At 40.7% G+C, this 26,026-nt stretch overlaps 1 protein-coding gene across 4 annotated transcripts in view; it reads left to right on the top strand.

Moving 5' to 3' along the window:
- LOC127420680 (regulating synaptic membrane exocytosis protein 2-like) overlaps window positions 1-26,026 on the top strand; it is a 240,201-nt gene that overhangs the window by 192,791 nt on the left and 21,384 nt on the right. For all 4 annotated transcript variants that reach the window (XM_051663141.1, XM_051663138.1, XM_051663139.1 and 1 more), the window contains one exon: window positions 9,775-9,962. In XM_051663141.1, coding sequence (XP_051519101.1) covers window positions 9,775-9,962 — 188 coding nt within the window. The remainder of the gene's footprint in view (window positions 1-9,774; window positions 9,963-26,026) is intronic.

Here is a 26,026-nt window from a genome sequence, read left to right on the forward strand (position 1 = left end):
ATGTCATTTCGTTCATTTCGTTCATTTGAGCAGAATTCAATTAAAATGTTACATTTTCAATAGCCAAATCCCCCCCAACATGTCTACTTATGCAAACTTTGATTATAGTCCCAATAAGGAAAAATTGATAATGCAGCCAAGGACAAATTATGAGAAACAGAAATGGAATCTTCTTATCCGAGTCGTTCGTTCTTTTGTCATGTGACAGCCGTATGTGCATAGCGTATATGGCTGTCATTTGACAAATGAAAGAACGACTCGGACCAGATGACTCGAGAGGTGAACTAATCATTTCTGTTTCCTGTGTGTGCAATGCATAGCGAATACGGCTGTCACGTGACAAAAGAACGAATGACTCGGACCAAAAGAGTTGAAAGGTGAACTAATAATTTCTCTTTCCTGTACAGCGCCTATGTGGTTTTCACGTAACAAACAAACGGAGGTTGCGCAATGCGCATGCACGGCCAACACAAAATGAATGAATCACTCTCTGAGACTACTCGTTCTTCTGAGTTACATAAAAGATTCGTTCAAAATGAACAAATCGTTCATGAACGACCCATCACTACTCTCGGCCTTAAAGTACTGTAGTGGGAGCTTCAGGTTACACCTACCAATGACGTGGACCAGTGGCAGTGGGTGTTTAGGAGCCGGTACGAAGTTTTCTTGAAAGTTCACCCCGGTGAGCTGTTACACACCACCGAAACGAAATCAAAAACACTGGCCAGAGTTTGTTCTAAATGATGTCACATTATTTTGTTCTTCGATTTTGTATGAAGTATACTGGGGCTTTAACTCGCTTTTAGCGCCACACAGTGGGCATTTCACCTCGGAACTGCTGCGATACGTCGCGTAATTTTAATGAGATCAGGCTGCAAAAATGGCAAGGACTTGCTGACATGCACATTCCAAACTGATTTGCTGGCTGTTGTGTAAATTCCACAAAAGGAAAAAAAAAGTAATTTTGATAAGCTGCAACACTGAGCACTTCTGAGGAAGTTTTGCATGACTTCAAATGTTTTTATGATTTTTGAGGAAGTTTTGCCAAGTTTACGAGGTTCATGGCATCAAATCTCTGATAAATAGTCACAATAATTTTTTGTTAATTTCTTCTGTTTTGTATTTTGTATTAAAAATTTTTGTTTTTTGTTTTTGTTTAATTTGTAGTTTTTTTTCTACGCTAGTCAATTATTGTGGTATTACTGATTTGAGATAATATTGTTTCTAAACGGCACATACAAACTAAACAAACTGTATTTGTTTGCTTTAAGATGTTGGTCAGAGTGATATTGGTCTTCCTGTCTAACACCCTGTCTACACCAGACGTGAGCGGCGCGCCACGTCGCATCAAATGCCATAGAATCCATTATAATCTATAATGCTGTCTACACTGGAAGCGTCATTGAGGCGTGTCCATCGTGCCGACAGTAAACAGATGTCCCATTCCATTTTGCGTTGCACACACTGGCGCTACTAGACAAATTAAATGGTTTTGAAAGTTTGTGTCAGTGTGTCCAGTGTAGACAGCCTCAAGCCGCTGTGTCGCGCCATGTCAACGGTAGCTCCCGGTGTAGACAGGGTGTAAGTAGGCAGATCTAGGACAGAATAAGCTGCAGCGTGGATCAGACATATGCCTATTGTCAAAAGTCTGGCTCTGTGAGAACAAGGTTTAAGCTATGAATGCTTGATAGAAATGTTGTTCCGGTAGTATGTTTTACTAGTGTAAATCACATTGTATGTCTATGTGAGACACATTTTGTCACATAGGACTTATGTATTGTATGTGTATGTACATATGTGCATGTCAAGTGTTTGGTATGTGTCTTGATATCCAATCATGTGTTTGTTAGTGCTGGATGACACCTTTTCCCCCTTTCTGCCCTATAGATCCTCATAATGTCCCAAAAGACTCCTTCTCTTACATAATATCACTGTCATCTCTGTAACCCTCCAGAGTTTCACATGAACAGCTGCTGTCTCCATTCCAATTAGTGCAAAAACAAGAAAAAACAAGCTTGCACATCTCTCCTTTCATTTTTACAGTAATTTACACTTCAATAAGTCTTCTGTACCATTTGTGGGGTCGATAATTGACTAGAAATTAAATATTTATGATTAAAAAAAAAACAGCAGATAAAATAGAATTTTAATGTATTACCGAATATTTCACCAATTAGCTACAGCAGCACCATGAATACTTATACATAACAATCACTACTCTGAGAGAGTGGGCTCTTTTTCAGTTGTCGAGTGGCATAGACACCATTTTCATTAAATAAGGTGATTTTAAAGCAGCTAGAGTGATTTTAGTTCCCTATCTGTCACTCACTTGATGTTGTGTCGATGTAGTGACACTAGGGGTCACTCTTGGGAGCCCCAAACACCTCTGCTTTTTTAAAAAAGGCCAATGAGAATTTGCAAGTGGAATTTGCGTGCCACTTCTCCGGACATACGGGTATAAAAGGAGCTGGTATGCAACCACTCATTCAGATTTTCTCTTCGGAGCCAAGCGGTTGTATTCAGTGCACTGAATTCAATTCCCTCCAAAGAAGCAACTCAAAACTGCTGGATTTACGGCGCATTTCAGCGGCTTCTCCCCCTCTGCACCCGTGGAGTGCAGAGAACGCCCCTGGGCTCTTCGGCAGAGCGAAAATAAGACAGTATATTCTAAAAGAGTATATTTTAATTCACAAAAAGAGTGGCACACCTGGAACATCTTTTTAAAGATGCCTTTCCGTTTGTGTGTTATTCCTGGTTGCGGTCGTTATCTCTCCGCTACTGACTGCCACGACCGCTGTCTTACGTGTCTGGGCACTGCCCACGCGGAGACATCGTTCATGAATGAGTCATGTCCTCATTGCAAGAACATGACCATGGCAATGTTGTGGTCGCGGCTTGCTTTCCACCCCAGTGGCTCCCCGCACCGGTCCTTCTACCTACAGGTTTGAGGCCGCGTCGGTTAGCACTGGGGGCGATTTGGGGACATCAATGGAACCACCTCCGCCGGGTATCCCCCCATGGACCTCCCATTCCCCAGCACACACGCTTGCCATGATCGGGCTCTCTCACGAGACCGCCGGCTCGTCTCAGGGTGAGTTCGACTTCTCGTTCGGAGCTCGGGAAGACGATGAGTTATCAAGCGCAGCATCGGAGAGCGGGCTCGTCCAGTCTGACGCAGAGGATTTGGCTGGGCTTCCTCCTTCAGGAATGGTCGCCCAGACTCACGCCGACGCTGAAATGACGGACATGCTTTCCCGGGCGGCCACGAGCGTTGGGCTAGAGTGGAACCCTCCACACTCCCCTGAACCCTCGTGGCTCGACGATTGGTTCCTGGGCTCGGGGCGCAGCCCATGGCCACGCCCCGCCCCCGTTCCTTTCTTCCCAGAAGTGCATGAGGAGCTGACAAGATCATGGGAGGCACCTTTTACTGCCCGGTCCCGGTCTTTCAGCTCCCCCGCTCTCACTACCCTCGATGGTGGAGCGGCCAGGGGGTATTCGGTGATCCCCCAGGTGGATAAGGCACTCGCAGTGCACTTGTGTCCGTAGAGCGCCGCCACCTGGCGTGGATGCCCGAAGCTTCCGTCCAGGGCCTGTAGGTTTACGTCATCCCTGACGACTGTGGCCTGCAGTGCCGCTGGACAAGCTGCCTCCGCCCAGCACGCCATGGCTCTCCTGCAAGTACACCAAACCAAGATGCTAAAAGAGCTGCACGAGGGTAGTTCTGACGCGGGATTGATGCAGGAACTGCGCTCGGCGATCGACCACGCTCTCCGGGGGACAAAGGTCATGGTGTGGTCTCTCGGGCAGGCGATGTCCACCCTGGTGGTCCAGGAGCGCCACCTTTGGCTCAGATTGGCCGAGATGGGAGAGGCGGACAAGGCACGGTTCCTTGACACCCCATTTCCCAGGTTGGCCTGTTTGGAGATGCCGTCGAGGACTTTTCCCAGCAGTTCTCGGCGGTGAAGAAGCAGACGGAGGCCTTACAACATATCCTGCCCTGGCACGGCTTAAGACCCCGCACCCTGTCTGCTCGTCACCAAGGGCGTCCTCCTGCAGCAACAGCACCGGCTCTGCCGCAGCCCGCCACCGTGGCCCGGCTCCGGCGTGGAGCCCTCCACAGGAAGCAGATGCCACCTGGCTCGCGGCTGGCCGCTAAGAACCCTAGGAAGGCTTCAAAGCCCCCCCGAGATGGGCAACCCAGGGGTGAGGAGACCCGCTTCTCTGGAGCTGGACGACAAACCACTCCATCCCCCGGTGGAGGGCCGGGAGGAGAATCTTTTGTCGCCGCATGCCCAGGAGGCTGCGGCACCCAAAAGCCTGACCAAAGAATGGTTTCCTCGTCTCCTGGGTCACATGTCCGGTGCGCACAGCCGTTGTCACGACCGCCGTCCACTGTCCCATTTTGGCAGGTATGGCGCTCCATCGGCAGACCCCCCGCCCCTGTGTGCCCAGCTGTGGCACAAACACGCCCTCACGGGATTGGTTCCGGTGGACTACGGGGACGAGATCCCTCCTCCCCCCCTGCTCGGCCAATCTTATGGTGGGCGGCAGGAGCCAGGAAAATGCTTCGATATCCCTGGACTCAGCATGGCCACAGGGCTTGAGTCCCCTCGATGTGGCACCACGAGCTCCGCCCCGCCGCGAGGCCCCACCCGCCGGTATGTCCGACTTTATCATTCCCTTGGTCCCCCTCGCCCGGAGTTTGGGCACATGGCTCACGCTTTCCAACCCGTCGCGATAGCTGACCAAGACCGTCCGACTCGGCTACGCGATTCAGGTGGTCCAGTTGATTTGGAGTCGATTCAGTCAAGCACAGGTAGACCTGTTTGCTTCCTGGGAATCCTCCCACTGCCCGCTTCGGTATGTCCTGACCGAGGCACCCCTCGGTTTAGATGTGCTGGCAAATAGCTGGCCCCCTGGACTACACAAATATGCGTTTCCCCCAGTGATCCTACTTGCACAGACCCTGTGCAAGGTCAGGGAGGACGAGGAGCAGGTCATCCTAGTAGCAACCTACTGGCCCACCCAGATGTGGTTCTCGGATCTCACGCTCCTCACGACAGCAGGCCCCTGGACAGGACGCGGAAGACCTAAGTGGCCTACCACCCATGGTGGAAGACACGATCACTCAGTCTAAGGCGCCCTCTACGAGGTGCCTGTATGCCTTGAAGTGGCGTCTGTTCACTAAGTGGTGTTCTTCCTGACGCGAAGACCCCCAGAGATGTGCAGTCGGATCGGTGCTTGCCTTCCTGCAGGAGAGGCTGGAGGGGCGGGTGTGCCCCTCCACCCTGAAGGTGTATGTAGCTGCTATTTCAGCTCATCATGAGGCAGACATCTGCAGAGCAGTGGGCTGGGCAGCACCCAACACCTTTGCGAGGTTCTACAATCTCCGGGTTGAGCTGGTCTCGTCCCGTGTATTGGCAGGCATGAGCAGATAAGTTCCGGGATAGCTGGCCGGGTGTACCGCTTGCAAATTGTGCCTTTCCCCTCCCTTGAGGTGAAGACATGCGCTCTTGACTCCCAGTCGTGTTCACAGACTTTGATCCCTGGATAACTTTCCTCCTTAGCTCTCTGGCAGTTGAGTTTGCGGAGAAACTTGCTGCCGGCCCAGTATGTGTGCTAATGAGACCCTGTACTGAGGTAGGTGCTCCACATGTGCTGGTTCCCCCAAGGCGACCCCATGTGATATCTTCCGCAAAACCGTTTCCCTGTCGCTAAACTGCGTCTTCCTCGAGCAGAGGCCCCTCTGCCCCTGGTCGCCATGCTCTGTAGAAACTCCTCCCCCTTCGGGTAGGACCTACCATGGGACTTCTCCACATGACATACTTCCGACAAAAATCGGTAAGACCATGTGACATATTCCACTCAAAATACCCCCCCCCCCCCCCCGTGGTGTGGTCTCCGCGGTGTCTTCCCCTTGGGAGGGACACCCTCCGACGCAGACACTTATGGCTCCCTGTCGGTTAACAAATTCCACTCTTTTTGGGAAGAAAAGAGAGGAGAAGAGGCCTCTGCTGGGCTAGCCTGTCCCTATCGTTGGGCATTCGTCTCATTTCATATCTCTTAATGTCAGGTTATTGTGCTTTCATACAGTCACAATCAGTAGCTTCTGACCCAAACATTACATGAAGTCAGAACATTCGTTCAGCATTTTTCAGTGGCAGGAAAAGATGCAATGGATCTGTTCTTCACACAAAACCATTGTATGGTTTCAAAGGACTTGGAATATAGCGCTCAACTTTTATATTACTTTTTTTGTCCTTTTTGGAGCTTGACTGCTAGTCATCATCAGCTTTTGCTGTATGGAAGGAGCAGCCTGGACAATATGCTAGATATCTCCTAAGTGATCCACAGAATGTTGTAATCCTAATGTTTTGAGTGACTTGAGGGTGAGTTAACCCTAAAATAAGAGGAAACCTGAAATTAATAAGCAGGTGCCTTGGACGTAGTGTCATGAAATTTCAGACATTACACCTGTAATTGATACATACATATCTTTAGATTTATAATTCTACATTTATATATTCAGATTTATAATTATATATTCAGGATTTACAATTAAACACTTAGTATTTTTTTTTTATATGTGGATTTATAACTATATATTCAGGATTTACATTGTATAATCAGATTTATAACTATATATATTCAGGATTTACATTGTATAATCAGATTTATAACTATATTTATGTTGTATAATCAGATTTATAACTATATTCCAAGTTACATTTGTAACGTTGCTGGCTGCTGGCAATGATGATGACGATGACGAAGTGTAGAGAGAACCCAAGTGCAGTTTATTTACAAAGTGCAGTAATCCAAAACCCTAACTAAAAAACGTAAACAAAACATGGACTTGACATAACATGACTTGACTATAAGCGAGACTTGACTTGAAACAACCTTACATCAACATTCACATTCAATACTTGACAATAGACAATGGCAAACATGAGGGCTTAAATACTAGACATGGGAAACATCAACCAATGAACAGACAGAACTGATAACAAGATAATTAAACAATAAACCAATGAAAACATGACACATGAACATGGAGGGAATACAGGAATCATTTGACAAGGGAAACAGGAACTAAACATTTCAAAATAAAAGACATGAATCAACAAAATACACATGACAACATTTATATTTTCAGGATTTTTAACTTTATATTCAGATTTATAACTATATATTCAGAGTTACAATTGTATATTGAGACTTATAACAAACTGTTTATTCAGGATTTATAATTATATTCAGAATATATAATTATACATTTGGATTTACACTTATATTTGGATATATAACTATATATTCAGATTTACAACTGTATATTGAGACTTATAACTATATTCAGGATTTAAGATTATATATTCAGATTCAAAACTATATATATATTCAGATTTACAACTATATATACTACCGGTCAAAAGTTTTGAAACACTTAATTTTTTTCACATTTTAGAATAATAGTAAAGTCATCAAAACTATGGAATAACATAAATGGAACTATGGGAATTATGTTGTGACTAAACAAAATCCAAAATAAATCAAAACTGTGTTATATTTTAGCATCTTCAAAGTAGTCACCCTTTGCCTAGAATTTGCAGACATGTACTCTTGACATTTTCTCAACCAACTTCTTGAGGTATCACCCTGGGATGCTTTTTAAACAGTATTGAAGGAGTTCCCATCTATGTTGGGCACTTATTGGCTGCTTTTCTTTATTATTTGGTCCAAGTCATCAATTTCAAAAACTTTTTTTTTCTTTTTTATTAAATTTAAATTTTATAATGAAATAAATTAATATGGTGGCACAATTATATTTTTGTCTACAAAACTAATTTCAAACATTTAAGCATATGCCTTCAGATCAAAAGATTTTTAAGATCATGAGAAACATTTCGGTCAAGTGTTTCAAAACTTTTGACCGGTAGTGTATTTAGGATTTACATTAATATATTTGTATTTGTAACTATATATTTAGATTTACAACTGTATATTGAGACTTATAACAACATATTCAGGATTTATAATTATATATGAATATTTATAACTATATATTCAGAGTAACATTTATATTTTCAGGATTTATAACTATATATCCAGATTTACAACTGTAAATTGAGACTTATAACTATATTCAGGATTTATGAGTATATATCCAGATTTACAACTGTATATAGGATTTTAAAACAATATTTTTAGTATTTATAATTATATATTCAGATTTACAACTGTATATTGGGACTTAAACTATATTTTTAGGATTTATAATTATATATTCAGATTTACATTTATATATTCAGATTTACATATAACTTTATATTGTGTTACATTTATATTTTTATTATATTTTTAACTATATACATGGATTTGTAAGTATATGTGTCCAAAAAGTACATCTATACATTAGAACTTATAACAGTATTTTCAGAATTTATAATTATTCAGATTTATAACTATATATTCAGATTTACATTTATATTTTCATATTCATAAATATATATTCAGAGTTACAATTATATATCCAGGATTTGTAAGTACAGTATATATTTAAATGTACAACAGTATATTGAGACACATAACAATATATTCAGGATTTATAACTATATTTAAAATACAGTTATATTTTAGTTATACCAAGTGATACAAAATTATATTTTAAAATAGAATGATTTAAAAAGCATACATTTGATCTAGAACAGAGGGTCCAGTCAATTGTTCTATACCATTAGAGCTAAAGCGTTAAATGTCAGATGATCAGGCCTTCTGAAGACTTCAACATGCAGAGCCTAGACTCGGGTTGAGGACACAGTTTCCATAGAAACAGGTTCATCCTCTTTGTCACAGCTGTAGAAATGTTTGAACTCTGTGTCATATAAATCTTCTCCGATAGTATTTTCATATGGTAAAAAAAAAAAAAACCCTGCCTATTTTCCACCAATAAACGTTCTATTCATAGAAAAAATGAACGCCATAGCAATCTCTTTTGTAAATCAGTGTGGATGAAATGTAACATTAGTAGCCTAAATCCATAATTTCATACTCTCAAGATAGTGTCACCAGCTCATTATTTTTTGCTCGTTTGACTCAAGAGCTCATCTCATGTCCCCTAAATAGGTCATTACACAAGCTTGTGTCTCCGTGACTCCGTTTTACAATCCCTGTACATACTTGGCCTTTCTAAAAGCCATGCTAATAAATCCAATAATCAATGTTGCGAAATGAAATGAAAGCTTCTCTCTGATCTAGAACAATATTTTTTTCTTGACAACAAGCTTGTTTGCAGTGGCAGGTGAACTCAAAATAGGTACAGCAACACAATCTCTATAACTCCCAGCATGAGAACAAAGAGAAGACATAACAGTTTCATGACAAGAGAGTTCAAGTAAACACCCTTGAACTTAACTGGCCTTGCAATTCAGTTTGAACAGATTCAAACGAGAAATTCTTCCACATTACTGGCAGTATACATGACTTGCTACACATTGTGCCAAATTGTTATTTTTATCCAAATAATCCACCATTTGGAGTGGTGCAGGCAGCTTCTGGTCACTGTTGATGCTCTGTGACTTCCTGTTCAGTTTCCTGTAGATTTTATACTACTGTGACTGTCTTTCATGTTTGACCCTGCTTCTAAATCCTGTAGCTAAAGCCTGTTCCTGCCTCTCTCCACTGTCTTCCTGTCCCTTACCTCTCCTTCCTTTATCCCATATCACATTCACCTGACATGGTTGACAGTGAGTTTACATCTAAAATGAAACACAGGGCTCAGACTGCCACACCTGGCTCCAACATCACCAAGAGCTCCAGTGTGGGCGGAGACATGTGCTCACTGGGCCGGAATGACGATGAGGACGATGACAAGAAGAGGCGCTCCAGTTTTGGGGCAAAGATGGCAGCAATGGTGGGACTGGGAAAGAAAAGCCAAAGTACATCCCAGCTGGACCCAGAGGGTGAGTGCATTGTGACTTTGTGGTTTTAGAAGCAAGCAATGTGGTACTTTGTGATACCATTGCTGTACACAGTTTAAATGAAAGAATTAATCCTTTCCCAAGTCTAAGAAGGTATAGGACTGTGGTTGAGCCTTGAATAAGAAGTTCCCATAGTGATATTAAAGAAATGACGGATTATGGTCCGGCACGTGCACCCATTTCCGCCAAGGAGATAAGGAATTCATAAGGGATAAGATAAGGGTTCAGCATCACTCGATCCATCAGATCCTGCCGGAAGGCGATGATGGCAGGGGAGAGGAGTTTACCCCTTATAGCAGGACGTGACTTAAACTGGTGGTGTTGGGGTAGTGGTGGGTGAAAGCAACGAGGCATAACGAGCAATGAGAGACAGCTGTGAGACCTTATAAGGCATAGGCTAGATCATGATTGGATGAGATGCCTGAATTGAATGAATGAATGACATAATGCTTACCACGAGTCCTCTGCCGGAATCATCCTTAAGGCTTCAGTTACTTTTAAATAGTACAAATTATGCATGTAATAAATAAACATGTGACTATATGAAAATCAAGTAATAATGAAAGCACACATGAACAAGTAAATGTTGATGAGGAGGGGCCTCACTGTGCCTTATGTCACAGGCATACATAGTCTATGCCAATCATTACACTAAACCAGTTAATACACATTTGTAGAGCCAATGTATGGCATAGTGCAGTCAGAGGCCCAGTCCATAATCTGTCCTTTTATAAGAGCATCTTTGTGTACTACATTCAAGTTACTCCACATTTCAGTAATGGTCCTCCAGAGAGTTTCATGGAGTCCATAAATGGGTATTTCATCCACTTTTTATTTTTGATTTGCACTTGATGATAGTATCTTAGTAGAAGCTGACAATGATCTTCAGACTATACGCATTCACATGGCCTTGCAAGTCTGTTGACCTTTTATGGGTTTTGTTTTTCTGTAGTTCTACACTTTTACATTTTCGTCCTGCTATTATTTACAATGCATGAGGCTTCATGACTGATAAAATGTTTTGTCAGTGACCTAAATAAGAGGTAATGATAAGAGCTTGTTTTTAATTCTACTATCTACTATTCAAGAGTGGAGCATTCAGTTTCAGTTGTAAATGGAGGTAATTCAATCAATATGCATCAATTTAATCTGTAAAAACAGCCCGATGAATACTCTGTGATTCTTCTGTTTCTGGCCGTGTCACCATGTGGTTTAGTCTGTTAGTGTGTTGTGAGTAAATACAGCATTTATCAGCACAATGGCTTTTCTGAGCTGAACCTCTGACTTGCACTTTTGACTGATGTGGAAGTGAGAGGTTTTGAAAATGAAAATGATTCCTGAAAATGATTTTCTAGGCCACAGATTGTTTGTTATTGTGGAAATTAACTGGGTCTGTCACATGTCAATGTATTCAGACTATGTCGTAGCAGCTGCTCTTATAGGTGAATGCATGACAATAATTCACACAAAAGTGTTTTGTGAGTGATGACTGTAACATACGACTCCTGTACCATGAAGGTTTCGGTGGCTAGCCAGGTAAGTTTCAGTTTAGTTTGTGTCAACCCTGGGATTTAGGTATCATGAAGGTGGGTCAGCTTTTAGCGGTGTTCATCGCCATTTAAATTTATGCTCCATGGCTAACCTGCTCTGTGGCAGATTTTGTTTTGGGTAACATATCGCTAGCAGATGCTGAACCAATCATCTGTAAGTAAAGTGAGATCTCTTGCACAATGAAGTCACTCCCCCGTGTCTCTTAAAGCGCAAAAGAAAAAAATTGTAGACATACACAAAATCGACTCTTTATGATAAATTATTTATTTGAGAGTCTAAATATAGATTTACGGCAAAAATATCTGTCAAAATATTAACATAAATATAATATTAGGCTTTCTTTAAAACAGCTAGTAAGATGGATTAATATAATGCCTGCCAAAAATTATCGATTTTAAAATATTAAAAGCTTAATCACTCTACAAGATGGCTATAAAAAGGGATGAATGCCTCACAAACTCTTTTGTTTCTTGGACTGGATGAAAATACAGTAATTAATTGAAATTCAAAAGCGGTAAACAAAATTTGTCTTAAAAAAAGAACAAATATGTCTTAGTAGCCTATTTCATAGTAATTACTGCATACATCACGGGCATGGGAGCCTGATGCGCTAACAAGGAGGCTATGAAGCCATGACCTCCAGCCTTGGTCGCTAGTAGGTCTTTAAGACCAGTGAGGTTAACATACTGAACAGCTATCATGCGCCAGCTGGCTACTGTTACACATACAGTAAGTATCCCAAGTGCTCACTTTTTAATTATTCAAAAGCCTATATTAAATTGCAAAAGTATTAAATGATAACCATCTTTCAATTTAAACAAATTTAAAAGCTTTGATAATTTAAATGAAGTTTTTAAGCTTTTTAAATGGATAAGCCTGTGTGTTCTTGTTGTGGACACTTACACATTTATGTCATAATTTGTTTCCAGCAATCCTCTCGAGCTCTCGCAGCAGCCGCTGTGTTTCTTCCTGCTACGTTAGCAACGGTGTAGCATTGTTCTGGCAACCACCCACAACACCCTAGCAACCACATAGTAACATGATAAACACCACTCCGCACACATTAGCAACCATGCAGCATTGTTCTGGCAATCACCCACAACACCCTAGCAATTACTTAGCATCCACCCACAACACCCTAGCAATTACATTGTAACATGCTAAACACCACTCAATCATTAGCAACTGTGTAGCATTGTTCTGGCATTCACCCATAACACCCTAGCAAACACCTAGAAACTACCCACAACACCCTAGCAACCACATAGTAACATGCTAAACACCACTCCTCACACGTTAGCAACTGCGTAACATTGTTCTGGCAACCACACACAACACCCTAGCAATCACATAGTAACATGCTAAACACCACTCCGCACATGTTAGCAACTGCGTAGCATTGTTCTGGCAACCACTCACAACATCCTAGTAATCACTTAGCATCCACCCACAACACCCTAGCAACCACATAGTAACATGCTAAACACCTCTCCACACACGTTAACAACCACGTAGCATTGTTCTTACAACCACAAACAACACCCTTGCAATCACTTAGCATCCACCCACAACACCCAAGCAACCACATAGTAACATGCTAAACACCACTCCGCACACATTAGCAACCACATAGCATTGTTCTGGCAACCACTCACAACAACCTTGCAGTAACCTAGCAACCACTCACAACACTAAACACATAGTAACATGCTAAACACCTCTCTGCACACATTAGCAACCGCGTAGCATTGTTCTGACAACCACACACAACACCCTTGCAATCACTTAGAATCCTCCCACAACACCCTAGCAACCATGTAGCATTGTTCTGACAACCACCCACAACACCCTTGCAGTAACCTAGCAACTGCTTACAACACCCTAGTAAACACATAGTAACATGCTAAACACCTCTCCACACACGTTACCAACAGCGTAGCATTGTTCTGACAACCACAACAACACCCTTGTAGTAACCTAGCAACTGCTCACAACACCCTAGTAAACACATAGTAACATGCTAAACACCTCTCCACACACATTAGCAACCACGTAGCATTGTTCTGACAACCACCCACAACATCCTTGCAGTAACCTATCAATCGCTAACAACACCCTAGTTAACACATAATAACATGCTAAACACCTCTCCACACACATTAGCAACCACATAGCATTGTTCTGACAACCACCCACAACACCCTTGCAGTAACATTGCAACCACTCTTAACACCCTAGTAACCACAAAGTAACATGCTAAACACCACTCCACACATGTTAGCAACCACGTAACATTGTTCTGACAACCACATACAACACTCTTGCAGTAACCTAGCAACCACTCACAACACCCTAGTAACCACATAGTAACATGCTAAACACCACTCCACACATGTTAGCAACCACGTAGCATTGTTCTGGCAACCACCCACAACACCTAGCAACTGCCTACCAACACGTTAAACACCTTAGCAACCTCATGGTAACATTCTGTCAATTACCCACAACACTTTAGCAATCACTAAGAAACTGCTGACATCACCTAAGAAATGGCACAGCAATACACTAAACACCACTCCACACACCTTTGTAATGATGTAGCAATGTTCAGGCAACCACCCACAACACCCAAGCAACCACATAATAACTAGTGCCCGACCAGTATACCGATATTTTACCGATATGCGCCAATATGAAAACTTTTTTCAGAGCATATAATACAGAAAACAATGCTTTAGAATTGGTGTCATAGCATAGTTTGTCCAGCAGAACGCACTCCGACTCCACTGTTTACAGAGCTGACTCTGAGCTGACGGTGGCTCTGCAGACAGGGCATAGTTAAACGGTGTGGATTTGAGGAGATCTCTTCTCGTTCCCTATCTGTCACTCACTCGACGTTGTGTCGATGTAGTGACACTAGGGGTCACTCTTGGGAGCCTCAAACACCTCTGCTTTTTGAAAAAAAGGCCAATGGGAATTGGCGAGTGGAATTTGCATGCCACTCCCCCGGACATACAGGTATAAAAGGAGCTGGTATGCAACCACTCATTCAGATTTTCTCTTCAGAGCCGAGCGGTTCTATTCATTGAGCTGAATTCATCCGCCGATTTCATTTACCTCATCTGCTGGATTCACGGTGCATTTCAGCAGCTTCTCCCCCTCTGCACCCGTGGAGTGCAGAGAACGCCCCTGGGCACTTCGGCAGAACAAAAAAAGATACTCCCCTCGGGTAGGACCTACTATGAGACTTCTCCACGACATACTTCCGACAAGACTCGGTAAGATCATGTGATGTATTTCCACTCAAAATACCCCCCCCCCTCTGGGCGGGGTGTGGTCTCCAAGGTGTCTTCCCCTTAGGATTAACCCCCCCCCCCCCCGACGTAGACATTTATGGCCCACAGTCGGTTAACATATTCAACTCTTTTGAGGCCACGGCTGGGCTAGCCTGTCCCTATTTTTTTGGGCAGTCGACTTGTTACCGAAGGACCGTTCAATGCTCATAAGAGTGTTGGGGGAGGTTACATGATGGCCTGGTGCACTGGCTACAAGGCACACAGCGGTCTGCCTGTCTCGCACCACCAGTCCACGTAACACAGTTCAGCTAGTTGTGGCATTTTGTATAGGGACCCCTAGTGTCACTACATCGACACAACGTTGAGTGAGTGACAGATAGGGAACGTCCTGGTTACTTTTGTAACCTCCGTTCCCTGATAGAGGGAAAAAGACATTGTGTCCCTCTTGCCACATCACTGAACTACCCGCTGAAATGGCCAGGACCTTGTCTCGGCTCCTCAGGACAAAACCTGATTGAGTGGTTGCATACCAGCTCCTTTTATACCCATATGTCCGGGGGAGTGGCATGCAAATTCCACTCGCCAATTCCCATTGGCCTTTTTTCAAAAAGCAGAAGTGTTTGGGGCTCCCAAGAGTGACCCCTAGTGTCACTACATCGACACAACGTCTCGTTCCCTCCATCAGGGAATGGAGGTTACAAAAGTAACCAGGACGTTAAATTGCTAACTAGTTTGTGAAATACATACTGGAAAGTTAATAAAAAATGACCCCATCATTTTATATAACTAATATAACGTTAACCTTGTCCCTGACAACCATATCTCTCATGTCTATTTGCTGTTAGACAGCTATAGTTTGTCAGTGCAGTCAGTAATGCAGCAGATTGAAAGGAAAACATCAGAGCATCTTTTTGCAGCTCAGCAGACAACTAGGATTGCGTGGTGGTGGATTGCGTGTGGTGAGTGTTAATTTCATGCTTCGCTGTTACCTAGTTGGTGAGACACAATGCTGTAAAGTAAATAAAGTCCATCTTTTACTCTCTGTGACAACGAGCTTACAGCTAACTAGCTAACCACGTAGCTACTTTCATTGTTGTCAGCTGAGTGGAAGCTAATGTCATCAAACTGTTTTGTTCAGGATTCACAGTTTGGTACCCCTTCAACCGAACAATTCCAGTAATGTTATTTATGAAATGTAATATTTAAAATTCAGACATTAAAATAGGATATGTAATAAAAGTAGATTTAATAAATAGTGTATTTGCCTTGTGTAAATAATAATATATATAGGAACTGTATCTAAAATAAATGAGGGGTGATAAATACTATTACAACAGGCTGGAAAAATAGACATTTATTCATTTTAATATCCTATATATATATATTTTGAATGTGTTGAAACTTGACAATGGGCGACGCACCCTAAAAATGGCACCGTTTGAACGGTTTCATGCATCTTGTAAATGTAAACGAGTGTAAATGCCAACACCATCATATATATCGAAAGGACTGAAGCCTGTCAACCAAAACATGAGCTCATTGATGTCATTAAATGTGTCTGCTTTTTTATTCCATCAGTTACTCCTGGTCGGAGGCTGCCGTATATGTTTAGTTTATACATAGGGTTACGTCCTACATACATTTAATGGTGCAACGCTCAAATATTTAGTAGAGCGTAAACTGTGACTTAGTGCCCATATTTCGCCACAACTAGGCTAAGTTGTAACATACGTATAGCTCGTGCAACCGGCCCCTGATGTTTATTTAGCTATTTATTTTATTTTTATTTATTCTTTATTTTAATGGTCAGCAATTGACTGATACTAAACAGTACTGATGTTTATTTAGCTATTTATTTTATTTTATTTATTCTTTATTTTAATGGTCAGCATTTGACTGATACTTAACAGTACTGATGTTTATTAAGCTATTTATTGTATTTTTATTTATTCTTTATTTTCACAGTGTTCATTTCTAGAATTTTTTGACAATGTATAATAATAATGTAAAATGTTCTTTGATAAAATATTTGTTTAAGAAAGCAGCCTCCAGAGTACATTTGCATGGTCATATCGGTGCAAAATCAGTGAAAAATCCACATTAGCTATATCGGTCACCATATTGGTAATCTGTGAATTTTCCCTCTCTAAAATCGGTATCGGTCTCAAAAATCCCATATCGGTCAGGCTCTAATAATAACATGCAAAACACCACTCCGCACACTTAGCAACTGTGTAGCATTGTTCTGGCAACCACCCACAAAACCATAGCAGTGACCTAGCATCCACCCACAACACCCTAGCAACCACATAGTAACATGCTAAACACCACTCCGCACAAGTTAGCAACCACGTAGCATTGCTCTGGCAACCAACCACAACACCCTAGTAATCACTTAACATCCACCCACAACACCCTAGCAACTACATAGTAACAAGCTAAATACCACTCGGCACACATTAGCAACTGCGTAGCATTCTTCTGGCAACCACCCTCAACACCCTAGTAATTACTTAGCATCCACCCACAACATTCTAGCAACCACATAGTAACATGCTAAACACCACTTCTCATTTGTTAGCAACTGCATAGCATTGTTCTGGCAACCACCCACAACACCCTAGCAATCACATAGTAACATGCTAAACACCACTCCGCACACATTAGCAACTGCGTAGCATTGTTCTGGCAACCACCCTCAACACCCTAGTAATTACTTAGCATCCACCCACAACACCCTAGCAACCACATAGTAACATGCTAAACACCACTTCTCACTTGTTAGCAACTGCATAGCATTGTTCTGGCAACCACCCACAACACCCTAGTAATTACTTAGCATCCACCCACAACACCCTAGCAACCACATAGTAACATGCTAAACACCATTCTGCACACACATTTGCAACCGAGTAGCATTGTTCTGGCAACCACCCACAACAACTTTGCAATCAATTAGCATCCGCTTACAACACCCAAGTAACCACATAGTAACATGTTAAACAACTCTCCACACATGTTAGCAACCACATACTGTAGCACTGTTTTGACAACCACCCACAACAGCCTTGCAGTAACCTACCAGCTGCTCATAACACCCTAGTAAACACATAGTAACATGCTAAACACCTCTCCACATACTTTAGCAACCACGTAGCATTGTTCTGGCAACCACCCACAACACCCTAGCAGCAACCTAGCAACCGCTCACAACACCCTAGCAACCACATAGTAACATGCTAAACACAACGCCTCACACGTTAGCAAATGCGTAACATTGTTCTGGCAACCACCCACAACACCCTAGCAGGTACCTAGCAACCGTTCACAACACCCTAGTAACTGCATAGCAACACGCTAAACCCCACTCCTCACACATTATCAACCACGTAGCATTGTTCTGACAACCACACACAACACCCTAGCAGTCAGCTTGCAATGCCCCAGCAACCACCCATAGCTCCCTAGCAATTGCATAGTAACATGCTAAAAACTTTCAGAATACTTTGGCAACCACAAAGCAATGCTCTGCCAACCATCCACAACACCCTAGCAACATGGCTGCGAGTTTTGCATGCAACCATTACACCTCAGGTGTGCATACGTTTTTAATAATTTAGTGGTCTGGAATCAATTGTTCCACTTACAGTATATTACAGTTACCACTTGTACATGTCCAGGGCTGGACTTAGGGGGGTGGGGGGCCCTGGGCTGGACTCATTGTTGGGACCCTACCGACACTATAAAATATTGTGCTACCATTTCAGAAAGGAAAATTAAAGGTATTTCTGAAAGAACATATCATAAGCATTGAATTCTTCAGACACTGTCTACAAACACACAGAGAGACAGAGAAGCAGTGTATGTTTCCCTTCCCCGCTCAAAGCATTCTGAAATCGATCAAACTCCGCTCTAGGTTTTTCACATTCTGCACCTTGCTATTAAATATACATGCATACATGAAATAATAGCATATCTTTATTATATTATTAGGGGGGAAAACACACAAATGAACAAAAAATTGGATTTATATATTTTGATCATTGGAAAGCCATTGTACTCTATTTCCAAGGATAAAAAAAGTGTTGAAAATGACCACATTTAAAACATTAAGCAGTCTCCACAGTCTGCGCATGCGACGTGATACTCTGAATTTAACATGACAGATAGCCCTATCTTACTAAAGCCATCGTTATTTCTTTTATTAAATTCATTAACATTTAATAAAGTTCAGCGCCTCAATAAGATTACAAATTATTTCAGTGTTGGCATTGTTTCTGAACTATTTCCATGTTGAGAAGACAAACTTTTTGCCAGGTTGATCTATTAGTGTTATGGTACGAGGATTTTTCGAGGTTTCTGGAAGAGGAGAGAGACATAACCCACCTTCAGTTATTTTCCCGATGTGAAAAGAGCACTTTGTCATGTTTTTGCCACAGGTCTATTTTAATTTCCTAATCAACCTTTTCTTTTCGTTATTACCTCCCTGCACTCACGTTCATCTTCATCATTTGTAATTTTAAGTAAGCAATTGTGATCACAATTTTTCTTTAAATTTGATCTTATAAACGTACAATTAGATTGGCATACTGTACGTAATGCTCGTGATGGAGCGCTCGGGCCTCATTCAAGAAACACGTGCAGAACTAATTTTTGTGTAAATCGTTTGTAAAGCCGGTCTGACTTAAATTGTCATATTCATGAAAGTTTACGTATTTTCAAAACATTAGTCAGTATGAACAAAATTTACACCTGCTCCTGACCGTGTGTAAATCATGCGTAAGACATCCGAACGTGTTGTGTTCTTTCATACAAAGTGCTATTACTACATTTTAATAGAAGTGAAATTAAATAATGAAAAAATTTAACTAATAATTAAATTAGTGAAATTAACCTTTAAAAAAGTATTTTTATTTAGAAATGTTTCTTTTGTGCTTGCAATTAAAAAAAAAAAAAAAAAAAGTAGATATATTTTTTTCCAAACTCTGTTTATCATTTTTCCAGCAGAAGATCTTGGCATGTTGTGAAAGGATCAGGGAAAGGTGCAGTTTGCATTTGATTTTCTCAAAAAAATTTATAATAAATAATGCCATCTAACGTGACTGGTTGGACATTTTATATATATATATATATATATATATATATATATATATATATATATATATATATATATATATATATATTAATTAATTATATTTATTTATCACACATTATACATTTGCGCATATACAGTGAAATTCTTTTTTTCACATATCCCAGCTAAGCTGGGGTCAGAGTGCAGGGTCAGCCATGATACCCCTGGAGCAGATAGGGTCAAGGGCCTTGCTCAAGGGCCCAACAGTGGCATCTTGGCAGTGCTGGGGCTTGAACCCCCAACCTTCTGATGAGCCACCACTGCCCCCTATACAGTGCATTCAGAAAGTATTCATACCCCTTCATTTTTTTCACATTTTGTTATGTTGCAGCCTTATGCTAAAATACTTTAAATTATTATTTTTTTTTCACATCAATCTACACTCCATACCCCATAATGACAAAGCAAAAACATATTTGTGATAACTTTGCAAATTTATTAAAAAGAAAAAACTGAAATATCACATTGACATACTGTAAGTATTCAGACCCTTTGCTATGACACTTGAAATTTAGCTCAGGTGCATCCCATTTCTCTGGATCATCTTTGAGATGTTTCTACACTTTGAATTTGACCTGTGGCAAATTCAATTGACTGGACATGATTTGGAAAGGCACACACCTGTCTCTATAAGGTCTCACAGCTGAAAATGCATATCAGAGCAAAATCCAAGCCATGAGATCAAAGGAACTGCTTGCAGAGCTCAGAGACAGGATTGTGTCGAGGCACAGATCTGGGGAAGGCAACAAAAAACTTTTGGCTGCATTGAAGGTTCCCAAGAGCAGAGAGACCTCCATAATTCTTAAACTGATGAAGTTTGGAACAACAAGGACTCTTCCTAGAGCTGGCCGCCTGGCCAAACTGATCAATTGGGGGAGAAGGGCCTTGGCAAGAGAGGTGACCAAGAACCCTATAGTCACTCTGGTTGAGCTCCAGAGATCATGTGTTGAGATGGGAGAAACTTGCAGAAGGACAACCATCATGGCAACACTCTACCAATCTGGGCTTTATGGCAGAGTGGCCAGACGGAAGCCTCTCCTCAGTGCAAGACACATAAAAAAGCACCTATAGGACTCTCAGACTGTGAGAAACAAGATTCTCTGGTCTGATGAAATGTAGATTGAACTGTTTGGCCTCAATTCCAAGTGTCAAATCTGGAGGAAACCAGGTACCGCTCATTACCTGCGCAATACCATCCCAACGGTGAAGCATGGTGGTGGTAGCAACATGGTGTGGTGGTGTTTTTCAGCGGCAGGGACTGGGGGACTGGTCAGGGTTGATGGAAAGCTAAACACAGCAAAATACAGAGATATCCTTAATGAAAACCTGGTCCAGAGCCCTCAGGACCTCAGAATGGGCTGAAGGTTCACCTTCCAACAGGACAATGACCCTAAGCACACAGCCAAGACAATGCGAGAGTGGCTTAGGGACAAATCTGTGAATGTCCTTGAGTGGCCCAGCCAGAGCCCGGACTTGAACCCAATCGAACATCTCTGGAGAGACCTGAAAATGGCTGTCCACCAATGATCCCCCTCCAACCTGACAGAGCTTGAGAGGATCTGCAAAGAAGAATGGCAGAAAATCATCAAATCCAGGTGTGCAAAGCTTGTCGCATCATACCCAAAAAGACTTGAGGCTGTAATCACTGCCAAATGTGCTTCAACTATGTACTGAGTTAAGGGTCGGAATACTTATGTCAGTGTGATATTTCAGTTTTTTCTTTTTAATAAATTTGCAAAGTTATCACAAATCTGTTTTTTTCTTTGTCATTATGGGGTATGGAGTGTAGATTAATGTGGGAAAAAAAATAATTTAAAGCATTTTAGCATAAGGCTGCAACATAACAAAATGTGAATAAATGAAAGGGTCTGAATACATTCTGAATGCACTGTATAGATGTGCTCTATAATTTAAGTTTCATAATTTAGTATAGGCATCGGTAAATCACGTTCAGTTGATAACATATGGTCAATGGTAATGCCGTTAAACCCATAAATAAGCACATCGCAGGCAGTTGCATACACAGTACAAAGGGGGAACAAAAAAGAAAAAGCCCACACAATGTCGTATAGCTTGCAAATCTGTAATATCTTACAGCATTTCGGTCAAAGACCTTCTTCAGGCATTCTATCACTTTCTTTAAAGATTTTTCCTGTTGCAAGGGAAGTATATCACCACATTCTTGGATTTACTGAAGAAGTTTCACCAATGATGCTGGCGATGCGCTCAACTGAACCGGAGAAGGTTAATGGTGGTGGACATCCTCTTGCCAGCGTGAACTGAAATTGTTTTACACTAAAGCTTCATGTCAAACCATTTTTATTGACCTCTTGGACTATTTAATTCACAAAAGAACCTCTGATGACAGCAAAAGCATGCAATGACTGTAAGTTCCTTTCTTACTTTTTAAAACAAACATGCAAGTGTTTTCTAAATCAGTATTTTACGATGTGAATGCACTCCATAAAAAAAAATGGATGCTAAAAGCTTCCTATTCTCATGCACTAGTGAGTCTGAAGCCTTCCTTATATGGCGTGGATTATAATAATTGTGAATGAACATGCATGTGCGCTCTACTTACGAACATTTGGAATTCACTAACACTCGCTAACTAATTCCTCCCAATTTTTTTTTTATATTTACGATATTTTCATGAATGAGGCTTTTTGAGTGAGAGAAACAGTCTGACACTCTGACTTTCAGAAAAAAATGCTCTTTTCTCCAGGCAAAATCACGCTCCCACTCTGATCAGCTTCCACTCTGCACCACTCACATACACTGCTGGGAGGCCCCCTGACAGCCAGGGGCCCTGGGCTGCTGCCCAGGTTTGCCCGTGTGTAATCCGGCCCTGTACATGTCTATATAATGTTTTTATCTGTACATATATTTTTAGGTTTACATCCTTAAAACACTTTTGTTTATAGAACTACTTCCATGCGGCAACATTAAGTGTCTGTCGCTGTTACTAGTTCAACAAAGAATGCGGTGAAGTAATATATAACTGTAATGTGGTCAACAAACCTGGAACTACTTCATAACCATGCCATTGTAGAAAATTGATCAACGCCTTGATTTGACAGCCTTAACAACTTGTAATATCTGTCAACCAATCAGAAGCAAGAATTCAACAATGCTGCAGTTTAGTTTACAGTAATACACATACAAATGAAGCATAGTACACAAGCTGGCAGCACTGTGAATAAATGCTAAAAATATGCAACTATCACACTTTTTTGAAAGTATAACCATACCACTTAAATATTTCATGTGTTTGCATGATACTGGTGTAATAGCTTTGCTTACCAACTGTGTATATGAAAAGTTATATTCAATCTTTCAAATTATGTTTGGACTAACTAAAAAACTACACCCTGTTACAGTAGTAGACAGCCTTACAGCTCAAGCAACAAACCTTTGATCAAAATTTAAGCTTCACATTTATTTTGAACCATCCAGAATGTTGCATAGACATCCATTGTAAGAGCATTACTGTAAACATATTTTCATAATTTTTTTTTTACAAACTGAGGGAGGAGTCCAAATTTTTTGACCGTCAGTCCATAGACACTTTGTTGAAAACAACCTGGAATATTTCATTTCTAGAATGATCTCTCATTTTTGGGGAAAAATAATAGCTATTTTTTCATGGTGGAAGTCGTGACCCACCGAGTGGCCCATTCAAACATACACAGCAACACACACACTTAAATGTGCAAAGCAGTGAAATGCACTAGCTTTCAGGAAGTGCATGTCGCTCTCTGCAGTTCACAGGTGGGAGTCAGGGGTCTCCACTGGTCAAATCGTGCCTTACACCTCTATCTGTCTGATAAAGACCTGCTGGGGAGAGATGGGATGAACCGGATGGTCCACATGGTCATACTGTGAAATCATTTGTCTAGGATCAGACTTGCAGGTCAATGCTTCCCTTCCAGTTAGACTAGACTGAAATCAATTCACAGATGCCCTGTTGCTGTCTGTTAAGAAAAGACTGTTGATTGTTGGGCAGCTTTTCATTTGCAACAAACTTGACTTACTGAAGCAAAAGTTTCTTTGACATACTGTATTATAGGGTGGGGGGAATTCACTAAGAATGAATTGCAGCAGTTGGTTTACCTGTTTCACCAAAGGAATTATGAATAATTTAGGTAATGGCACAAACATGCCCAATAAGTTTATGGCGAATGCAATTTGCACAACGTAATTTTCCATTTTGCAGGCTGGTTCTGAAAGTTAGGTTGTGGAGGATGCAGCAGATTAACATGATCTGGCTTACTTTACTGGGACACTGTAACTTGCCAATTTATCTCATATATTACTGTGTATCATTGTCATTTGTCCACCAGGATCCACAACATCAAACGACTCTTAAAATAACCTCTCGGATATTTCTGGTGCAATAGATGCTGTAATGATTCACTCTTCCCCTGCACTGATCAACATGTTTCCATACTTAACAGGTGCGCTCTCACTTCCAATGCTCCATGTATTTAAAGATGTTCTCCTTCTATTTCCAGCTGGATCAGTCATATTCTGCTAAAAATTATCACTGCCATTCCTTTCATTTTCACACACAGACACGTCCGGGGGAGGTTATATTGACTGTGTACGTCAGTACGGGATGCTGTTTATGAGCATATGTCACTTTTAGCATCACCTAATGATATGAGAACCATAGAAATTACACAACACCACAAAAATAGGAAATATATATAAAAAATAAATAAATAAAAAAAATCATGATTTCATTTGAATAGAGAGAAGGCTTAATATTAGGACATTTTATATAAAACATAAGAAAGAACCTTTCTATTTCTTGACCAGTCTATAGCCAGCGGTTGTCCAGTGTTATTTATGATGGGTTTATTGGCCAGCTGTAATGTTGCAGCATATTTGCTTTATGGGTTTCAGAGTCATTAGGTTCAGTCAGGTAATGAAGGTCTGCTGTTAACCCTTAAACACATGGTAATTTTCCCAAACACTCTTACATATTCAGGTCTTTAGAGACCCAGCACTTATATCTATCAAAAATGGATGTACAAAATACCCAGATAGTGTAAAATTTTAAAAATATTTTCAAGACAATTAGAAAACATTAAAATAAAATATATTTTGATGTTTTATTTTTCATAAATGAAAGAGACACTGCAACAAATCAGGACAAATCTAGAACAGGATTAATTATTTTCACACTGAAATTTCATGAGATGCAACTGGCTGTCAAACACATATTAAGCTACACATAACACATAAGATACACATGTGTAATCTATGTGTAACTTATGTGTAGCTTATGTGTATCACTTGTTGAGTCTAAATAGATGAACAACTTACATTATTTCAGTAGTACATCCAAATGACATTAGTCATATCATACTGTTCATGTGTTGTACTTGCTATAGGTTTATTAAATGTTGTTTCTTCGTCAAATAGCAATGTCAAATGTGAATCAAGTCAATCACTAAAAAAACAGCGCCACCTTGAGTAATAAATTGCATATATATTATGTATGTGTATACACATATAAAATACTGATAATTCACCATTGTTGATAATTAATTATTGCACAGAAAGTCAACGTGATCTAGTATTTATTTGTATAAATATAGTACTCGTTTCTCTTGTAAGACACAAAGAAGTAGATATCCCGTGATAGTAAACTTAAATAGATATGAAATAAGTATAAAAAAAAAATATAATATATGGAAGTACAAAAAAAAAAAAAAAAAAAAAACGACCCTATACACTTTTGGTACTTAAACCATTATAAAACAATATATATATATATATATATATATATAATTTATTTATTTATTTTTATTTTTTAGCAATTTTGCCATTTTTTTGTGTTACACTATTTATAAGAGATAGACTGAGGAATACTAAAAAGGTTTGTCCACAACTCCAAAAAATGGATGAGGTACAGGGGGTGGAATGAGGTCCCTGGAGCAATGTATTTATGGCTCACACTTTTTTTTTTTTTTTTTTTTTTTTTTAGAGAGATGACTTTGTTTTTTAGCTAATTAAAAATTTTGTGGGTTTTTTCGGCCTTCTTCTCCTTTCTTTTT

Source organism: Myxocyprinus asiaticus, chromosome 30 (genome assembly GCF_019703515.2).
Source record: "Myxocyprinus asiaticus isolate MX2 ecotype Aquarium Trade chromosome 30, UBuf_Myxa_2, whole genome shotgun sequence".
Taxonomy (NCBI): domain Eukaryota; kingdom Metazoa; phylum Chordata; class Actinopteri; order Cypriniformes; family Catostomidae; genus Myxocyprinus; species Myxocyprinus asiaticus.